The 18,199-nt window shown below is 46.1% G+C and overlaps 2 protein-coding genes across 2 annotated transcripts in view; one reads left to right on the forward strand and one right to left on the reverse strand.

Moving 5' to 3' along the window:
- The window catches only part of glra1 (glycine receptor, alpha 1), a 27,211-nt gene extending 23,735 nt beyond the window's left edge, over positions 1-3,476 (forward strand). Inside the window, exons 7-8 of the mRNA XM_056600140.1 lie at positions 403-700; positions 3,419-3,476. Coding sequence (XP_056456115.1) covers positions 403-700; positions 3,419-3,426 — 306 coding nt within the window. The 3' untranslated portion in view covers positions 3,427-3,476. The remainder of the gene's footprint in view (positions 1-402; positions 701-3,418) is intronic.
- Positions 3,477-7,639: 4,163 nt separating this feature from the next.
- On the reverse strand, positions 7,640-16,978 carry g3bp1 (GTPase activating protein (SH3 domain) binding protein 1). The gene is made up of 12 exons (XM_056600687.1): positions 16,836-16,978; positions 14,516-14,632; positions 13,896-13,977; positions 12,888-13,061; positions 11,970-12,060; positions 11,123-11,216; positions 10,530-10,782; positions 10,182-10,286; positions 9,790-9,907; positions 9,357-9,482; positions 9,115-9,224; positions 7,640-8,985 (listed from the first exon to the last, which is right to left on the reverse strand). Exons 2-12 carry the CDS (start codon positions 14,608-14,610, stop codon positions 8,755-8,757), a joined length of 1,479 nt encoding a protein of 492 aa, XP_056456662.1. The 5' UTR covers positions 14,611-14,632; positions 16,836-16,978; the 3' UTR covers positions 7,640-8,754.
- Positions 16,979-18,199: the final 1,221 nt, after the last annotated feature.

An 18,199-nucleotide genomic window follows, 5' to 3' on the forward strand; every position in this document is an offset into this window, starting at 1 on the left:
TCTCGCTACCTGAGAGACATGTGAAGTACTTGACCTAAACACATTTTACACAGCCTGTTCATGCGGAATGTTGCAGCAATAATCCACCTTGTTTAAAGCATGCATGAATGTTTAGTTGTTCCGCATTGAGACAGCAGCAGAGGTAGCAACGGAGCCAAATGGACATCTGTGTAAACGGGGTGAACCGGAAAGGCGGGACATGGTCGTGACCTTTGGATGATGGTGTTATTGTTGTGACCCGCCACCGGGTGATTTAAACACCTCTGAAGAAGAAAGTCGTTACCCTCATTTCGTAAACGGCTCCCTGCCTAAATTTCTCAAAGCCAGCATAATGCTGGAACTTCTTTCCAGAATTATTGCCGGATCTTTGTGTAAAAGTCTCTTTCTCTCTTCTCTCCACAGGAGGACGAAACTGGAGAGGGACGGTTCAGCTTCGCCGGCTACGGCATGGGCCCCGCCTGCCTGCAGACCAAGGACGGCATGGCCATCAAGGGCAACAACAACAACGCGCCCGCGACGGGCGCGGCCGGCGGCGGCGGCGGCGGCGGCGGGGGCGGGCCGCCCGAGAAGACGGTGGAGGAGATGAAGAAGCTGTTTGTGAGCCGCGCCAAGCGCATCGACACGGTGTCGCGCGTGGCCTTCCCCCTCGTCTTCCTCATCTTCAACATCTTCTACTGGATCATCTACAAGATCATCCGCAGTACGGACGTCCACACGATGACATGATGAGGGAGTGGGCAGGACGGGAGGGGAGGGGAGTGGCACACACAGAATGGTGCGAAGAGGGGGTGGAGAGTAGGACGTGAGAAAGGGGGAGAGACAGAGAGAGGGAGGGAGGGAGATGGAGGGGGAGAGAGCAGGATATGAGACAGAGGGTGGGAGATAGAGGAGACAGACAGGAGAGAGAGAGAGAGAGAGAGAGAGAGAGAGAGAGAGAGAGAGAGAGAGAGAGAGAGAGAGAGAGAGAGAGAGAGAGAGAGAGAGAGAGAGAGAAAGAACAGGAGAGAGAGAGAGATATAACACATGTTTCATAGGACAAGTCATTTGCCCTTGTTCTTCATCTTCCCTCTCCTCCTTTTCCTCCCCTCGCCGTCTCCCTGGTCCTTGTTACCTACTGAAATATGCTTCTGCAACTACACATTTATTTTCAGAGTCTGCGTTCATTTTCAAAGGGCATTCTGGGTAAACATAGCCCCCAGCAATGCCAACCGGAGAAGCCAAACCTGGCGTTCCCTTTTGGTTCCCTGGTGAACAATCGCTTAGTGGTCGAAACAGGAAGGACAATCGCAGGAAACAGAAAACTAGAACACCATTTTGTACACCTTAAAACCGCAGCAATGTCAGTGCAAGACCACATAAAGGGGTCAGGTTGCAAGTGAACACAGTTGTGCACCTTAAGTCAACTACATAGAGGTCCATAAGGGGGGGTACAGATGTGTACGTTTATGCAGCGCACATCCACAACCACACACACACACACACACACACACACACACACACACACACACACACACACACACACACACACACACACACACACACACACACACACACACACAGAGACAAACACATGCAGGCAGTAAACACCTGCCCATATTTTATACAGGCGGTCTCAGAAGCATGTTTCAGAAATTAGCTGCCCTCCATTTTGTATATCTGTCTGCCCCCCCCCCCCCCTCCCCCCTCCCCCCTCCCCCACCCCATCTCTCTTTCTCTCTCCACCAAGTTACCTCGTAATAGTATTTATTTATTTATTTATTCAGCAATCTGGACCAGTGCAATAGCAATGCAGTAACATGCATGAAATATGAATGTGGCAATATATTTATGAGGAGATGGGTTGGGTTAGGCGTTAGGTGTTATGGGTGGCAAGGGGGGGGGGGGGGGGGCACATAGGCTTTGGGTTGTGTTTGTCTGGGTTGTGTTTTGTTTGTATTTATCGGAAGGTTCACTTTTGGTCATAAGTTATTACTATGAAAGGTACGAAGAAAAATTGGGAAAGAGTGTGTGTGTGTGTCTGGGTGTGTCTGTGAGAGAGAAAGTGTGCCACATTCAGCACTGTAAAATGTTCATATATCTTAACCTAAGTGGGAAAAATTATTTAAAAGTAAACTTTATTCCATGAGTCGGGCATTAGGGAGCGGAGGATTTTTGGAGAATAAGAATGAGAAGATGAGAAGGGACTTAAAGACCGGTGCTTCCATTAAACCAGGACCTCCATGGAGTCCTCTATATCTAGATCGGCTGCTTCAGCGTGTATCGCGTTACGCTTTTTCTCTTTTTTTTTCCTCCTCTCTGAGACATGAGGAGCTACTCGGACCGCTTCAGACAGACAGAGAAAAAAAAAAAGAAAAGAAAAAAATGTAAAAAAAAAAGCAAAAAAAAAAGAAAGAAAAGAAAACACATTAAAATAAAAACCATTAAGAGGCGGGGGGCAAGGATAAAAGACAAGATATGTGATGTCATCACCCCCCGTCACAAATCTCTTTGAACCCCCACCTCCCAGCTCCCAGCGTCCATCTTGTTTTAGGTACACTTTGTATTGATTTATTTTGTATTTATGTGCTATGTTATTCTGTCACTATGGCTGCGCCTTGCTCTGTGCTCTGCTGCGACCACCTCTGATCCTTGAACTCTGAACTCTTACCTCCAGTGGAGCAGGACTCTGATCTGGTCGTTTTCGTGGAGACCATTCCTGAGACGTGCGAAGTTTACATCCTTCTGCTTCAAATGATTTGACCTCTAAATGTGACCTCTGCCCTCTACACGCGCACAGCCACCCCAAACGGCCCCTCCCATCAGCGCCAGATAGCGTCTCTATCCCGGTCTAGATGAGTTGATGATGAGGAGTAGAAATTACTATCGTACCTTACTTACCTGTGATGTCACCTTCTCCAGCCACTCAAAATGTACCATACCATCCTACCATACACATTGGCGTGGTAACGAAGCTATGAAGATGTGCTGGTGCGTGTACGCGTCTAAGTGTGGTTTCGATTCGCGAACATTCTCTGTCCTGAATCGGTAATTATCATCACGCTCATATTCATATTTTTATGGTTCCAATTTTCTTTTGCTTTGCAGCAGGCTTCTCTATGCAAAGAATAATATATGCAATTCGAAAAAAAATAATTCGCTTTTCGGCTTTCAATTTGCTAACGAGCGTCATGTCGGCCACGACGGCAGGGCCGGGGTGCTGAGGATCAGAGGGAACCCCTCCTTCACAAAACGGCTTAAACGACAGAAACACTTAAAAACGTCCTGAGCAGAGACCCCGGCGGCAGCAGCTCTGAGTTACCAAAAGCTTTCTGCGGTCCAAGGAAACAACGGCAGAAAGTACAGCTCTTCTCGTCCTCTCCTTTCTCTCCCTCTCCCTTTTTCCTCCTCTCCTCTCCTCTCTTCTCTCTTCTCTCTGCAGGAGGATGAGGGTGTGCAAAGGGCGGTACGGCTTCGCGGGCTACGGCGTTGGGCAGCCCCGCCCCGCCCGCGGACTGAGGCTGGCATGGCCTTTCAAGGGCAGCAGCTTTCTCATGCCTGGTTTCAGTTTCTCTTTCAAGCCACCTCAGACTTCCTCCCCGCTCCTGCAGTGCAGCTCTGCTTCTTTTGCTTTGCGAACCAAAGACTTGTTTATTTTGTTGTGGTTCTGATTTTAAATGTCATTGCATTTCCCGCTCAAGCCCCCCCGCCCCCCGGTGTCACGGCTGCCGTACCGACCTAATGGTGATGTTGATCTTCCACCACTAGTCTGTCTCCTTCCACAGCTTCATGGATCACGTGCAGCCCGTTCACTGTTGCGAGGTGGTGATAAGTTATGTTATAAGTTATATTAGTAACTGAAGGTTCCTCTTTTATTTTGCGTTTTTTTTAATGGGACAACAGATTGTGGTTGGGAAAAGAGTTGAACAAAGTCGTGTCATTGTTAATATGTGAAATTAGTATTCTGTTTCCAACGTATAGGGGTGTTATTTTTCTTTCATCCTTTTCATTTGTTATTTTTCTAATTTGTTAAGTTGTGCTGATTTGCTAGAAAAAAACTTTTTTATTTGCATATAAAAAAACACAATTAAGACTATTTATAGCTGTATGAACTAGTGCTCAATAACACTCCTTGGGTGGAACGAGAAAGAAATCTTATATATATATATATATATATATATATATATATATATATGTATGAAAAAAAAGTTTAATTTATACTTGCTCTGTGCCACACAAGACAGGATTTGCCTCGATATAAATGTATATTTTGCATCGGTTCCCCTGTAGCATGTAGAAGTTACCCCAAGGGCTAAGCCACATGCTAGCATAAGACCCATTAGCCACGGGAAGCTAAGCTAACCCACATTCCAGCATTACAACCTGGGGAGGAAGATGGGGGCGGGGGGGGGGGGGGGTGGCGGTTGGGGATGGGGGATCTGGGATGGGGATGAGGTAATCGATTCTGCCAAAACTATGCATTTCATTCAATATGCCAGGAGGAGGAGGGGAAGGCGGAGGACTGGGGTCTAGAGTGTCCCGCGTCGCCCCGTTCAGCTGACGGGGCGATTCCGTGCGGGCGATGAGCTAAAGTGCAGTTTCCAATTATAATGATTCATATCTGAGTCTCCGTGCCATAAACATTGCAGGGCAGGGGGAGGGGAAGAGCCCACCATCTCCTCCCGACCCGCCCTGTCTAAAGCATACGTACATATCTTAATGTGCCATATGGGGTTGAATATGCAAATGAATAAGGACCTACGCATATTGTGCATTCATTCAACCGCCATTTTCCATGACGACTTCATCAGCAGCGAATTTTCATAGAAAATATTGAGCTTTTACCTGTAGGCCTCATCTGCATATTAATTGTTAATAATTGTATTGGGGAAGAGGGCGGGGTGTGATAGTAGTGTGTGTGTGTGTGTGTGTGTGTGTGTGTGTGTGTGTGTGTGTGTGTGTGTGTGTGTGTGTGTGTGTGTGTGTGTGTGTGTGTGCGTGTGTGCGTGCGTGCGTGCGCACACGTGTGTAGGGTTGGGGGGGGGGGGGGGGGTCATGCTACAAGATAGACCTAGCAACTGGGTTTCTAAAGGGTAAAGTTTCAATGTGAAATGTACCAACTAAACAAAATAAATACGTTTGGGGAGGCCAGGGTGTTGGAGCAGGGCTTATGACTTTCCGTTTAGACACGATTTTTATCAATTAGCATGGTATGGTTTATCGATTTTAGTGATTCCTTTTTTTGGGGGCTTGTGTTGGAGTTTTATTCTATTTATGGAACTGAGGGCCACGGTGAAATACGGTGTCTTCTTATACTGCAGTGAAGAAAGAAATTGTTGATGATATTATCGTTAAGAAATATTTCATTTATTTTATTTTGCACACATTGGAATGGCCTTAATTTAGCTTTATTTGCTTTTGTTGTGTACGCATTGTTACAAAGTAGACCCGTTTAATTTGCAATTTACGAAGCTCAGAGTATGAGTGCACTTCGAAGCAGGATGGGAAAACGTACAGCAAATCCGTTTTATTTTTCATTAATCTTAAAAAACACTCAATATTTTGCATGAATATCAATACAATGGCAGATATTTTTGGCTTGTACAAAAAAGTGAAGCGATTTGAAGAGAAAAAAGAATGTAGCGTTTCTGCTGTTTCTGTATATATCGAAATATTTATTGAAATGTGTCATAATACTAATTCTATTAACGATTAAAGGTTTTCTGAACAAAAATCTCTTTACCTGTTTTTGAACATATTGTCGAGATTGTCGGGTTTGATCTGATAACTTCTGTTTCTCGACTAGAGGATCTGTGTAATGACGAGAAAAAGTATTAAAAAAAAATATGAAAAAATCTTTGCCACAGGTTGTGTTCATTCTATGATTATTCTGTCGCTCTGCACATCAACATCTTGTGGGAGCTACGAAATACTTTTGTTTGTTTGCCATGTTGATCCAGTCGCTACACTGATCAGGGGCAGATTTCTTGGTGATTTTGACAGGTTACATGCTGTTTCACATAAACGCCTGCAAGCTCACACACACACACACACACACACACACACACACACACACACACACACACACACACACACACACTGAGACACACACACACAAAACACTGTCTGCATCTCATTTAAAGTGATGTACAGTGTGTGGAAAGTCTCTGGAAAGTAAACGCCATTTATTTCACTCAATGTCACGATGCATTTATTAAAGCCAACAGCATATTTACATGTTGACATTATAACCTGACAAGTCACTTAGCCGGCTTGTGATTAAATAAAATGATGTGGCGCAAACGTGGTTAGACAAACAGTGGTAATTAATAATAGAAGATATTCATTTTGTTTCAATCAAAATAAATAATAATAAAAATTAAGAATATACTGAATACTATTATATTGCATCATTAATTCATGTTTGGGCTTGACAGAGAGCGTTCACAAGATAGTCACTATTTATAATCGTATAGACACATCTCCTTTGTAGTAATACTTTGCCAGAACATCTTGCTCTCTGGAGTTGTATGTTTTACTTTTAGAAGGTGATGTGCATGAAGACCCACAAATTAGACTGAAGCTCCAGCAGTGGCTGATTGCTTGCACACACAAACGCCAAAGCAAACAGGACGTATTTTCGAACACATACACAAACATTGGACACACACATCACACATAGAAAAAGCTAAATTGAAGATTCAGAAATAGAAATCGGGTGACGTCACGTGCACACATGACGAAATGCACCAAGTAGCCCCTCTGCCTTACGTCTTTCACCATCATAGATTATAATCCTTACGATATGAGGCAACAATACAAAATAACAGTGGTACATATTCATATTGATGTGTGTAAGGATTATTTAATAATAAAATCCTTAGCGCTACTATATGAGGCAACACAAATTAAAGTATATTTGGTAGGCCTACATATTCATATGACGTATTGATGTGAGAATTATTTAATAAAAAATAAAAGGTCCCTCTCTTACAAGTCCCAGGGAAATGTAGTCAAATCCACACATTAACACCCGGACACACAGAAAACACCGTCACATGTTCACACAAACATCTCACATACACACACGTAGCCCGAGCGAATACATTAGGTCCGACAGTATTGTCCCGAGGGATTTTAAACTCACTGAAACATAAAAGTACAGACGTTGGTGTCCCTGAGTGCGACAAAACGACTGTCCTACATGCGCCATTAAGAAGCCAGTAATACTGTGCAGAAACTGCATCACAGAGCCACCCGGCAAGATGTAGGTTTTAAGATGCTCTTTTCTTTCAAATTACCAAGTACCTCTCGGCTGATGACGTTTTGTAGATCCTGTGTGCTCAATGGACCATCTTTTGTGTTGAATTATCATTAAATTATGGTTGAATACAACTCAAAATGTACCACCAAGGTTATGTGGTAGGCTCACATTTGAAAATTAAATAAAGGTATAATTTGTTAACCTTGCAAATCGAGGTGTATTTTTAACTCCAATATAGTATTAGGAGAAAGGTTCCTGTACCACCCGCATATATACCATTAAATGTGAATTTATTGAGGTTGTATGACTTTTCAGCCAAAAAAAAAAAAAGGTTGTGAAAGCCCCCACACACACACACACACACACACACACACACACAACCCCCCAAAACTCAAATTAGTTCACAAGACAAATGTTTAGAACAGTAAATCACTTTATTTAGTTCTCTCATCGGTGGGTAAGCTTGGTTTTTTCTTTTCTCAAACATGACAAATTGATGAAGTGCATCGGTAGTAGAAGGCTAACAGGATTTGATACATACTCCAGGACTCATTCAAATGCCGTCAACAACGGGGCCTTTACGAGTCAGACCACTAAATAAAAAAACAAAAAAACAAAAACAGCAACAGCTCAACCGTTTTCCATTTCTCAAACCAGATAGATGACAGACAGGACAGGTCCATCCGAGTCAGATGGAGGCAGCAATACACAGGATTGCTCAAGCAGTAAAGTACACGTTCCTTTAAGAAACAGGGAGAGAACGCGAACACATCTGGGTTCTTAAATCCCCAATTCAAGTAGTTTTGGCTTTTATTTATCCTTTTTTATTCCCATGTATGCATGTTTTTTTTAAATTTGTTTCTTCGTCTTAACAAATTTTGAGTTCGGTGTGAAAAATAAAAATAAGAGAAAAGGAACAAATATAACGGAGAAAGTCCAGGTGATCTGTGAGAGATGGAGGGAGAGGAAGGAGGGATGTAGCACGAGGGAGGGAAAGGAACATCAGCCATCTTCCTTTAGAGAGATGTAGAGAGACCGACGGGAGACTTCAGCAGGTGCTGGGGGTGAGTAGCAGAGGCCCTCGGACAAAACCAGGGTCAAATACTGAGCAGGACACTCGAACCAAGTACCACAGGGTAGTATGCAGAGCTCGGTCTGGGCTAGTCGAGAGAGGGAGGGGTGGGTGACGCCACGGAGACACTTAAGGCCCAATCCCATTTCTACCCCTTCCCCCTTCCCCTTAACCCTTCAAAACAAGGGGGAGGGGTAAGGGGGAGGGGTAAGGGGTAGAAATGGGACGGGGCCTTAACACTCCCTCTGACGCTGTACTGGCTCGGTGCTGCACCTGACTCCATGCTTACTGTCCTGCGACCCGTCCGTCTACCTGCTGCGCCCGACAAGTAAAAACAAAAAAACAACAACGTTTGGGACCAATTGTAAACCCCTGGTAGTATTTCATCTCAGGCTGGGGGCCCCTCCTCCTCCACCACCACCACCACACACCGAGGGCTCCCTCACTGGCGGGGGCCGGCGTAGCGTCCCTCACCGGGACCGGCGCCCCGGCCGGAACCAAAGCTGGGCTTCTGGGACATGCCCCCGCGGGGCCCGCCTCCGCCTATTCTCTCCCTGGGACCCCCGGGACCTCCCGGGCCCCGGGGTCGAATGTCCCGCCGGTCGCCCTCGCGGGCCGAGCGGGTCTTCTTCTCCTCGACGTTGAGACGCACGTCACCGCGGAACTTGATTGGCTGGCGAGAGGGGAGGTAGAGGACGGTGTTACAAACACCACGACGACGGCACTTACTCTACACTGCGGTTACTCACACGCCCCTGACCCTTGACCCCCGAGGCCGTAGAGAGATTTGTCGTTTTCTTACCCTGTTGCTGAGGATCTTCTGCACGGGTTCAGAGTCGTCAAACACCACGAAGCCAAAGTTGGGTAGCTTCCCTCCGCTGTTGATCCTCAGCTCCAGGACTGTACCGTACTCTACACACGTGCGGAAGAGGGGGGATACGGTCCAATTAACCAACAGACGACATGATTCCGGTGAGCTGTGTCTTAGCACTGCATGACCAAAAGGGCACTTTTCGGCAACTCCCGAGAATGGACGGAACTTACGTTCGAAGAACTCCTTGAGTTCCGACTTGTCGACGTCGTGGGGGACATTCCCAACAAAGAGTTGATGGGCGTCTGGGTACCGCACCATGCGCCGCATCTCCGGCTCACCCGGTTCGCCCTCGCGCACTGAGGCACACAAACACACACACGTCAGAAACCTCCAATCACAGCTTCACTTGAGACGCTAGCTTGTTAATTCAAGGTGAGACATGATCCCCCTCAGACACTGGATATATGTGACACAAGGACACCAGGACAGGGACACAGAGAGAGAGAGGGGGGGGGGGGGGGTAGGGACATGAAGACAAAGATATCTTCAAGTCGGTTGGAGAGAGCACCTGCCCGATGCAACAGTAGGCACTTTCCATTTTTTTTTTTACTGCGGTATTCCCAACAAGTAGTGATGCCGTTAGTGATGAGGAGAGCCGTGTACCTGGCCGTGGCCCTCTGTTGACCGGCGGGGGCCCTCCAGGCCTGGGTTCCCGGGGCCTCATGTCCCTCTGTGGCCGCTGTGCTGCTGTCTGAGACTCCAGCTTCACCTCCACTCTGGCCTGAGGGAGCGAGGAGAGGGAGCGAGGAGAGGGAGCGAGGAGAGAGAGCGAGGTGAAGCATTGCACTATTCATGTGTTCACTAAAGTGAAAACGACAGAGGAAAGCAAGGAACCACCGACAAAGGAAAGTACGCGCCGAGCACGCAGACGGTGTCTACCGGTCCGAACAACGGCCGAACCAAAATTGCATTTCTAGAACCAGGGAGTTAAACTCCAAATGGCTTTCCGAGCGTCACACTTGTGCTGCCCAAGGGCCTCCCGCGAGCGGACCCACCGGTGCAGCGGGCGCTACTTTGACGACGTGCGGCGGTATCCCCGAGACGGGCAGGGCGCCGCTGGGGGGGAGGTTCTTACTGGTGACCGACGCCCAGGAGAACGGCTGGAAGAGGACACAAAGAAGAACACGCGTCATTTCACACCTCTGGAGCCGAGATAGAGAAATAAAGAGATGCATCGTCTGAGAGTGGTCCCTTTAATCTACTGAACGTCTCTTTAAATGGCCGTTTGGGACGTCACTATATATACTCACGACTTACCACCTGGTAGTAACACCAACACCTTAAACAAATCAGCGCAAATCTACTTCTCGATGAGGACAGTTTGAGCGGTTCATTCGGCGTACCCGGTTCTCCTCGGGGGCGGCGGGGGTGGGTTCTGCGGGGGTAGGGGCGGGTTCTGCGGCGGCGGCGGCGGGCGCGGGCGTGGGGTTCTTCTCCGTCCTTTCCTCTGCAGCGTGGGGCTCCGCCTGCGCCTCCAGGACCACCTCCGGTTTGAGGTCGACGGGGCCCGACTCCGCCTCCTTCTCCGCCTCTGGCTCCGGCTCGGGGCTGACGGCCAGCTCCTCCTCCTCCTCCTCCGGGACCACGGGCTCTGGACTGCAGGGGACGGCCCGTTAGTGATCCAGGACCGAGGACGTTGATCTGACATTGGGCTCCGCCAATACAATCCTACATAATAACTGGCTTCGACCCAATGTTAATATTAAATTTCATTTAAGTTTCCGTTTGAGACTATCGTAGCAGGTTGGGATAGGATCGTCCTGATGTATGCCAAGATGTTTTGGGTTTAAACACAATACAGTATACCTGTGAGCATGTTAAACCCGTCATGCTTGTTGCATTCCTCTGTATCACAAATTCACCACGTGGATTTGGATAAAAGTGTGTGTTGACATTACTAATCAGTATAGCAGTTATGATCCAAAGGGCTCCGTACCAGGGGGTCTGGTCGTAATAGGCAGACGTATCGTCCTGGGCTACATCAGGGGAGGGAACCCGCTCTTCCAGCTCCTCCACCTCATCCTCAGACTCTGCAGAAAGACCAAGTACCAAGAGTCAAAACCACATTTGGAAACAAAGACCGCATTCTAGAAGTTGTGTTGAACCAGTTGTTAAAAAACAGGCCACCTTGAATGCTGTATTATAATCCAAGCATAGCATGTGTGTCACTCAATGAGACTCATTCAGGTTTACTTTTTGTCTGTTTATTGAACATAAAGTGATACTCAGTGCTCTCTGGTTCAAAAGCTGTAAGTACAAGTGCAGTGTAACAGCATGTCCTTCCTGAAAAGTCCCACGAGAAAAAAATAAAAAAAAGTCCTGCACCGACAAATTTAAGACCCTTGAGTTACAGTATTTAAGACCAGCATATGACATTTGTAACGAATGAAAGACTTTCTAAGGCCTTAAATTTAGAAACATGAAATTAAGACTTTTTAAGGATGCGCGGACACCCTGGTAACGCTCTGTTTGAGGTTCAGGTGTTTTATGTGACAACAGATGAAAGCCAGATGCACTCGGCTCCAATGCACTAAACAAACCATCAACCAAAACCGATAGTTTTTAGCTTCACCTCACACTATCTGAACCTAACCCACTAACATTCTTATCCTTCCTTCCCTTACTTTCAAATGCACTGTGTGCATTGAGGTTGTTCAAAATGATGTATAAATCAATTCGATAGAGCCACACTTCAAAACCCAACAGCTCCATTATAACCTTGTGTGATTTGCCAGGTGAGGTCCCCGACAAACCGCTCAGAGAAAACCCTGCAGGTACAATACCTTCTGGAGGTTCCGAGTCTGAATCGCCGAACACCTCGTCCTGGTAGCGGAACACATCGTTGTGGACGTAAAACTTGTTTGGAACGGTTCCCTGTGGGAAGAACATGCGCATCAGCCTGGTTCTGTATGGACAGGCAGAAGTTGTGAGGCACAACAAACCCTCCACAGCTCAAAGTCACTAATCATGGGCTGAGGATAGTAACTGTATAGTCCAGGAATTCTTTGATGCATATGTCGTTTTTTTCATTACTCTGGGGCATGGCCTGCATCTAGCTTAACTAAACCAGAGTGCAGCTGGGTGTATTCTAAGGATATTGTTTTACTAAGCCAGAGTGAATCTGGATCCAAGTCTGCATTTCGTTTTAGTTAACCATATTACCTCTAGATAAGAGGCTCAGCGTCCAGAAAAGAAGGCAGCAAAACCAGTGACTTTTTTTCTTGCTAAAGGTTTGTGCCTAGTAGGCTATTTTAAAGATGGGGCCGGCTTCAACAGTACACACTATAGTACTGTTCTGGAAGACCAGGCTTGCCTTGACGTTGAGTCGGTGGTTCAAAGTACTGGGAACATGTGGGGGTACACGCATGAAGACTACGGATAGATTATCCGCACCTCCTCCGAAAGCACGCCAAATCTCTCGGGAAGAATGAGGTCTGCAAGGTATTTGTTAACATCCCTCTAAATGAATGGCGCTGCATTTCTAACGTTTCAATGCATTTTTTTTTGCACGTTAGGATAATGGGTTAATAGTTAAGCAGCAGGTTAAGACAAGACAACATACATTCAGATGACTTCATCCCTGAATCCCCCCCCCCCCCCCCCCCTATGATGAGGGGTTCGTCTCCTAGTGAGTAGGAGCCGTAAACCAGTGTGATCCTAAATTTATCCAGTCATCAGACGTGGAAGTGACTTCAACCGACCTCGGGTGCCAGGACGAAGGTCTGCATGAACTTCCTCATGGGCTGCATGTTGTTGGAGAGCTCCCCCATCACCTGCACCACCACGCCCTCCGTCAGGGTGGCGTGTGCGTCCACATGTCGGATCTTAGTGTGGCAGTCACGGAAGCTCAGAGCCATGACCTTCTTGTGGATCTCCTGGAGAAGGGAATGAGGAGAGCGCCGATGAGTCTTGCGTCTCGACCGGAACATTTTGTCAACGCACTTCAGGGTGATTGGCATATTTCCGGCTATTTGATGGTGTTCAAATGTGATAGAAAGTATTTAACATAAATTCATTTTTCCGAATGGCTTCCGTCTCTGCGGCGTTGGCAGGCAATCCCTCTGTTTAAACATCTTTTTTTTTTTTGTGGGATGGGGATTCAAATGTGGGTGAACTTGGGAGTTGAGCCAGCGAGACACTGCAGTTGAGGGGGCAGAGCAGAGAAGATGGAGACCGACCAGAACTACTATATCAGCCTAGAGATGAGTTCTGGTACTGCATGTATTCAGTGTTGGGGTTTAGATGATGGGTTACTACGGGTAAAGCCAAATATGGAGTCTGACAGGAGTAATCCTGCCAAGGAATGTTCTGGAACAACTGTCAGTATGGTTGCACATACTGGGAGGGAAGCAGACTCCAAATGATGGAACATTCTTGGAGGGTAGCAGGGAGAGTCAACACAAATAAAGAAATGAACAGATGTGAATAGAAAAATAGAAAGCACAAGCGATATAGAAAGAAGAGCAAGAGAGACTGAGAAGGAGGAATAGATGACAAATAAAGAATGGAGCATAGGTAACTGGAAATAAAGCGGGTAAGAAAGCGGGAAAGGAAAAAAGGTAGGAGCAACTGAGACAAAGGGGAATATAAATGGAGAGAAAGACAAAAATTGATTTATAGCAGCAGGAATAGGTGAAATGGAAGGGCTCTGCAGTGCAGTATCTCAGATCCTTCATCCAGGGGTGCTGGGGCGAGAACGGCCCACTTACAGATTGACCATAAACAGCCTCCACAGGTTTTCCGTTGCCATCCAGCCCGCCGTGGACGTACGACGAGTTCTTCCCATAAAACCTGGGCCGATGAATAAAGAAAGGTGCCGTTCATAACAGATCTTTACATCCACAATAAATGTCTGCAACATGCCCCAAGGTGGCAGGCCGTGCTGGCCATTATTTCTGTTGCATCTTGGGCTCCATGTGGAGGAAGACCATTCCTGTCGTAATGGAACCTTTTACAGGACGATGGGCCGTTTATAGGCTGCCGCATAGCTCAGCAGTCCCTTTTGAATGCATTTATTATTTTAAGATTTTAGCTTTTTCCAGATTGTATGTTCCAATACTGGCTCTGTTGTAAGGGACATAGGTCCAAGTTTAAACCAGCTAACCTTTCCCTAGCTTTTCAGAAAACCTGCCCTAGAACACCAGAAACATCGAGTTTTTGTGACGTTTGCACTTCGGTGTCGTGCATTTGTTTCAGCGTTCTCCTTTTGGAACTCGGCCGTGCAGCACACGTTGTTCTGGGAGAGAGGAATCTGCTAGATTGACTATGCATTCTTCCGCTTATTTCGGCGGGGCCTGGTGGTTCCTTGTCCAGCAGGCGGGGGTCTTACCTGTGCAGGTAGTCGGGAGCCTGGTTGAGGAGTGTGTAGTACTGTCTCACAAACTCCCGCCCCACTAGCTGGGCACTGGGCTTCTCCATCACCATTTCTTTGGTCAGCTGGAAAAGTCTGAGGGGGGAGATAAACAGAAAACAGCTTTAGGGACGCAGCAGGACATTATGTGCAATATATTAAAACAATATTTAATGTTTCTAAATGTAATGGGGCAACAAGCTCACTGCTCAGCTCTGATAAGGAGCTGAGGCCTATAGAGAGTTGGGTTTTATGCCTTTACACATAAGCAAGAGAGGATAGCGGACCCACCAAGCAACCAGAAACCTCTGCCTTGATCCGGCCACACCCAAGCATCCATATGAACACTCTTGCATGCGAGTCATCCGCATACACCTCCCGTGTAATATTTCAGTTTAATTTACCATACCCAAATATTCTATAGGGACATGATTGGAAATGGAAAATATTGGAAATAATGCCAAGTAACCTCACTTTTTTTTTTTGCTCCAACTTGATTACCATGTGAACAAGAAACATAATGTGGGATTGGAGTCAGTTAAAATCCCAACGAGCTCTACCCAATCTGAATGGCAGCAGCCGACTGACTACAAGAAAATATGATCGTTTAAAACTTGGGTGTAGCCATTTACGGTTGCTATGACAACCTTTAGATATAACGGTCGTTTCCTCGGAGTGTCAGGGGTAAATCCTCCTAGGGATAACTGATACACCATTTAATCTGACAACAGGAAATCAAAAACAACCTCCTTGAATTTCCAGAAAAACTGAACAATCTATGCAACAAAAAAGTAATTTAAATTGGGGTTCTTTTCTAGAACTTTCTGACAGTATATGACGCCTTCATGGCTGCAAAGTGCCACCGGCCGATGAGTGCATTCATATTTTTAGGTCGAGGCCTGAACAAGCTCTGTCATTGTGGAATGTTATGTTTCCACATCACAGCCGATGTCTGATAGCACTTTCATAATCCAGCGTAGGGGCGCACCAGAAAGCCCACTCTTAATACAACCTAAAACTCTGACAACTTTGTCCAGGCAGAAACAAGGTTTACTTTTGCCTTCTCGGTTACCCTGTCCCAGTAGCACTGGTTCGTGTGATGGCCACTTGGGCCAGGGTTTTGGAGACACTCGTTTCAATAGAGAGAATAGAAATGAAAATGAACAACCTGACGAATTTCCATAACAAACCAATTTATGTTAGCTCGGAATTTTAACTGTTTGACTTGCAAACGCTGGGATTTTGCAAGAGACTTTACACCAGTAAACGTCAAGAGCCCAACAAGCATTTTACTGCCAAACCCATCTTAATCTCAGGACCACACCTGTTCACACTTCACCATCTGCTGTATTTTTAAACGATCAAACCCTCAACAGCTTTGTCCAGCCCCAGGTGATTGCCAAACCCAGACATTGCCAACAGACAAGGGGTGCAAAATATGATTGATTGCCATCTAAACGGATCAGTACACGTTCAACAGCACATCAACGACACCCGTGAATCAGGATACGTGCAGCATGCATCAGACTACGTGCAAGCATGGCAGCCAGACAAAGGCCATGATATACGTTACACGATCCCCTTAAAGCATAAACACCGTTCTGGTCATGGGCCGATCCCCACCAAAGGGACAGAACCAAGCCAATATACGTGATGTTCCCCATGTCCAATTAAATCACATGTAGCATGTTAGCCGGCCTGCTAATGTTCACGGACTAGGCTAGGCACAGATCCGATCCCACGACCAGCCCAGCACGTGTCCGGGACTCCCCAACGACCACACGGCCCGGTATCATAGCAAGTCGGCTCTACATGTCTGGAGCGATACATGTGTAAATAATGTGCAATGAGATCCGTTCGAGCGATTTGGATTAAATCGTTTCGTATATGCGTGCATTAACAAGGTTAGGATTCTACCGGTTAGCATCCAGGAGCCGGTGAATGAGGTGTGCGGGATACACGGGTTATCAGGAGAATGAACGTGCATCCCAGTGTGGTTTTGATGGGGAAAAAATGACTTCATATAAAGTTTACCGAGTATGTGAATTCAAATCAATTGGTTCTTGTAGCAAGTGATCCCTTAAAACAACCTTTGAAATATAGATTTAGTCGTATTAGACGCCATCAGGCTGAGCTACAAGCTAAGGCCACAGCCGCAGTGTGAAGCCAGACTATAGACGTATCCTTGAATAAGAAACCCGCTGTAAATCCAACAAGATTCACGTTCATAAACCACAAACGAATTAATCGAACTACATTATGCCTTGTTCTTTTTTTTTTATAATCCTACGTGACTTACCCGTGGGTCAATGATCAAAACTGTAGGTTGTGTAAGGAGGGATTTCTTTGAATTACCTCCGCACTAGCGGCTGACAACGTGATGGGACCGGATTCCTACGATAAAAACACCAGCCAATCAAAATGGCGCTTGATAAAATACCCACAAATCAGTAGCAGTGACGACATCAGACACTAAATATCTCCTACCCCGATTGGCCATGCCTCTACCTGCTTGTCCCGTTTTGGCCAATCATATAACAAAAGCGTTTTTGGGAGCACTTGTTCTGGCTAAAGACGCCTACCGTTTCAACCCTCTTTAATAGGTCCATGGTTTCAACGCCAAGCCGGCGAGATCTGTGCCATCGAAACGGAACCACTTGGGGTCGACACAACAGTATTTCGGAGAAATGTTGACTTCGGTCATTTTTCTCCAGATGAGTCATCGTCCTTGGCACTTTTCAAACTAACCTCCATGTTTCCCATAACATGCGAAGCAATATATATAATATAACAATTTACAGTAGGCCTACAATTAAATGGTGGTTATCTTGCCAACAAACAACCACATACAAAAACGCTAGTTTTTGTATGTTACCTATTAGACACTATATATATATACTGGAAACATTTTATTTTTGGTGTTAGATAGTGTTATTATCTGCTGTTTGTTTGTGTTGTTGTTCAGTGTGTTTGTATTTGTATTAGTGCCCTCAGTGAGGGTGGAGGAAGAGGAAAGGGAGGAGGAGGAGAACGTCTCCTCCCCAGTGGGCTGGGGATGTGAATAGGGGGAGGGGAGCTACCCATGCAACACAGTTGTGCTAAATTCTTGACGTTAATGTCTGGCTACACAGGGAAACATGGTAACTAGGTCCTCTCTTTCCCTATAACCATTTATCTTTTATCCCTCACTTCCAATTTCTCCCTCCCTCCCAATCTGTCTGTCTGTCTGTCTGTCTGTCTGTCTGTCTGTCTGTCTGTCTGTCTGTCTGTCTGTCTGTCTGTCTGTCTTTCTTCCTCACAGCTATTGAATAACCGGTGTAGACATGTATAAAGACGCACTGTAAAACACTTCTACACACTGCACAACTAAGAACAGTTTGTACGATACATGGCAGTAGAATGTAGCAGAGCACAGTGTGTGTACAATACTAAACTGCACTATACTATGTTACTTGAGTATAATTTTGACTTTACTCACTATGTCAGGCTTAGTAAATACAAATATTTCAGGACTGAGAGAGAGGAGCATAGGATTTAATAACAATTATTTAGACCCAATACTTACCAAACCATTGCTTTATTGAAGTTCCTGAACATAACGTTTTTCAAACTAGTTTTCAGGATAGGTTCTGGGTTCTGGGTTTGTACCCCAATGTCTGCACT

Source organism: Gadus chalcogrammus, chromosome 10 (genome assembly GCF_026213295.1).
Source record: "Gadus chalcogrammus isolate NIFS_2021 chromosome 10, NIFS_Gcha_1.0, whole genome shotgun sequence".
Lineage (NCBI taxonomy): Eukaryota > Metazoa > Chordata > Actinopteri > Gadiformes > Gadidae > Gadus > Gadus chalcogrammus.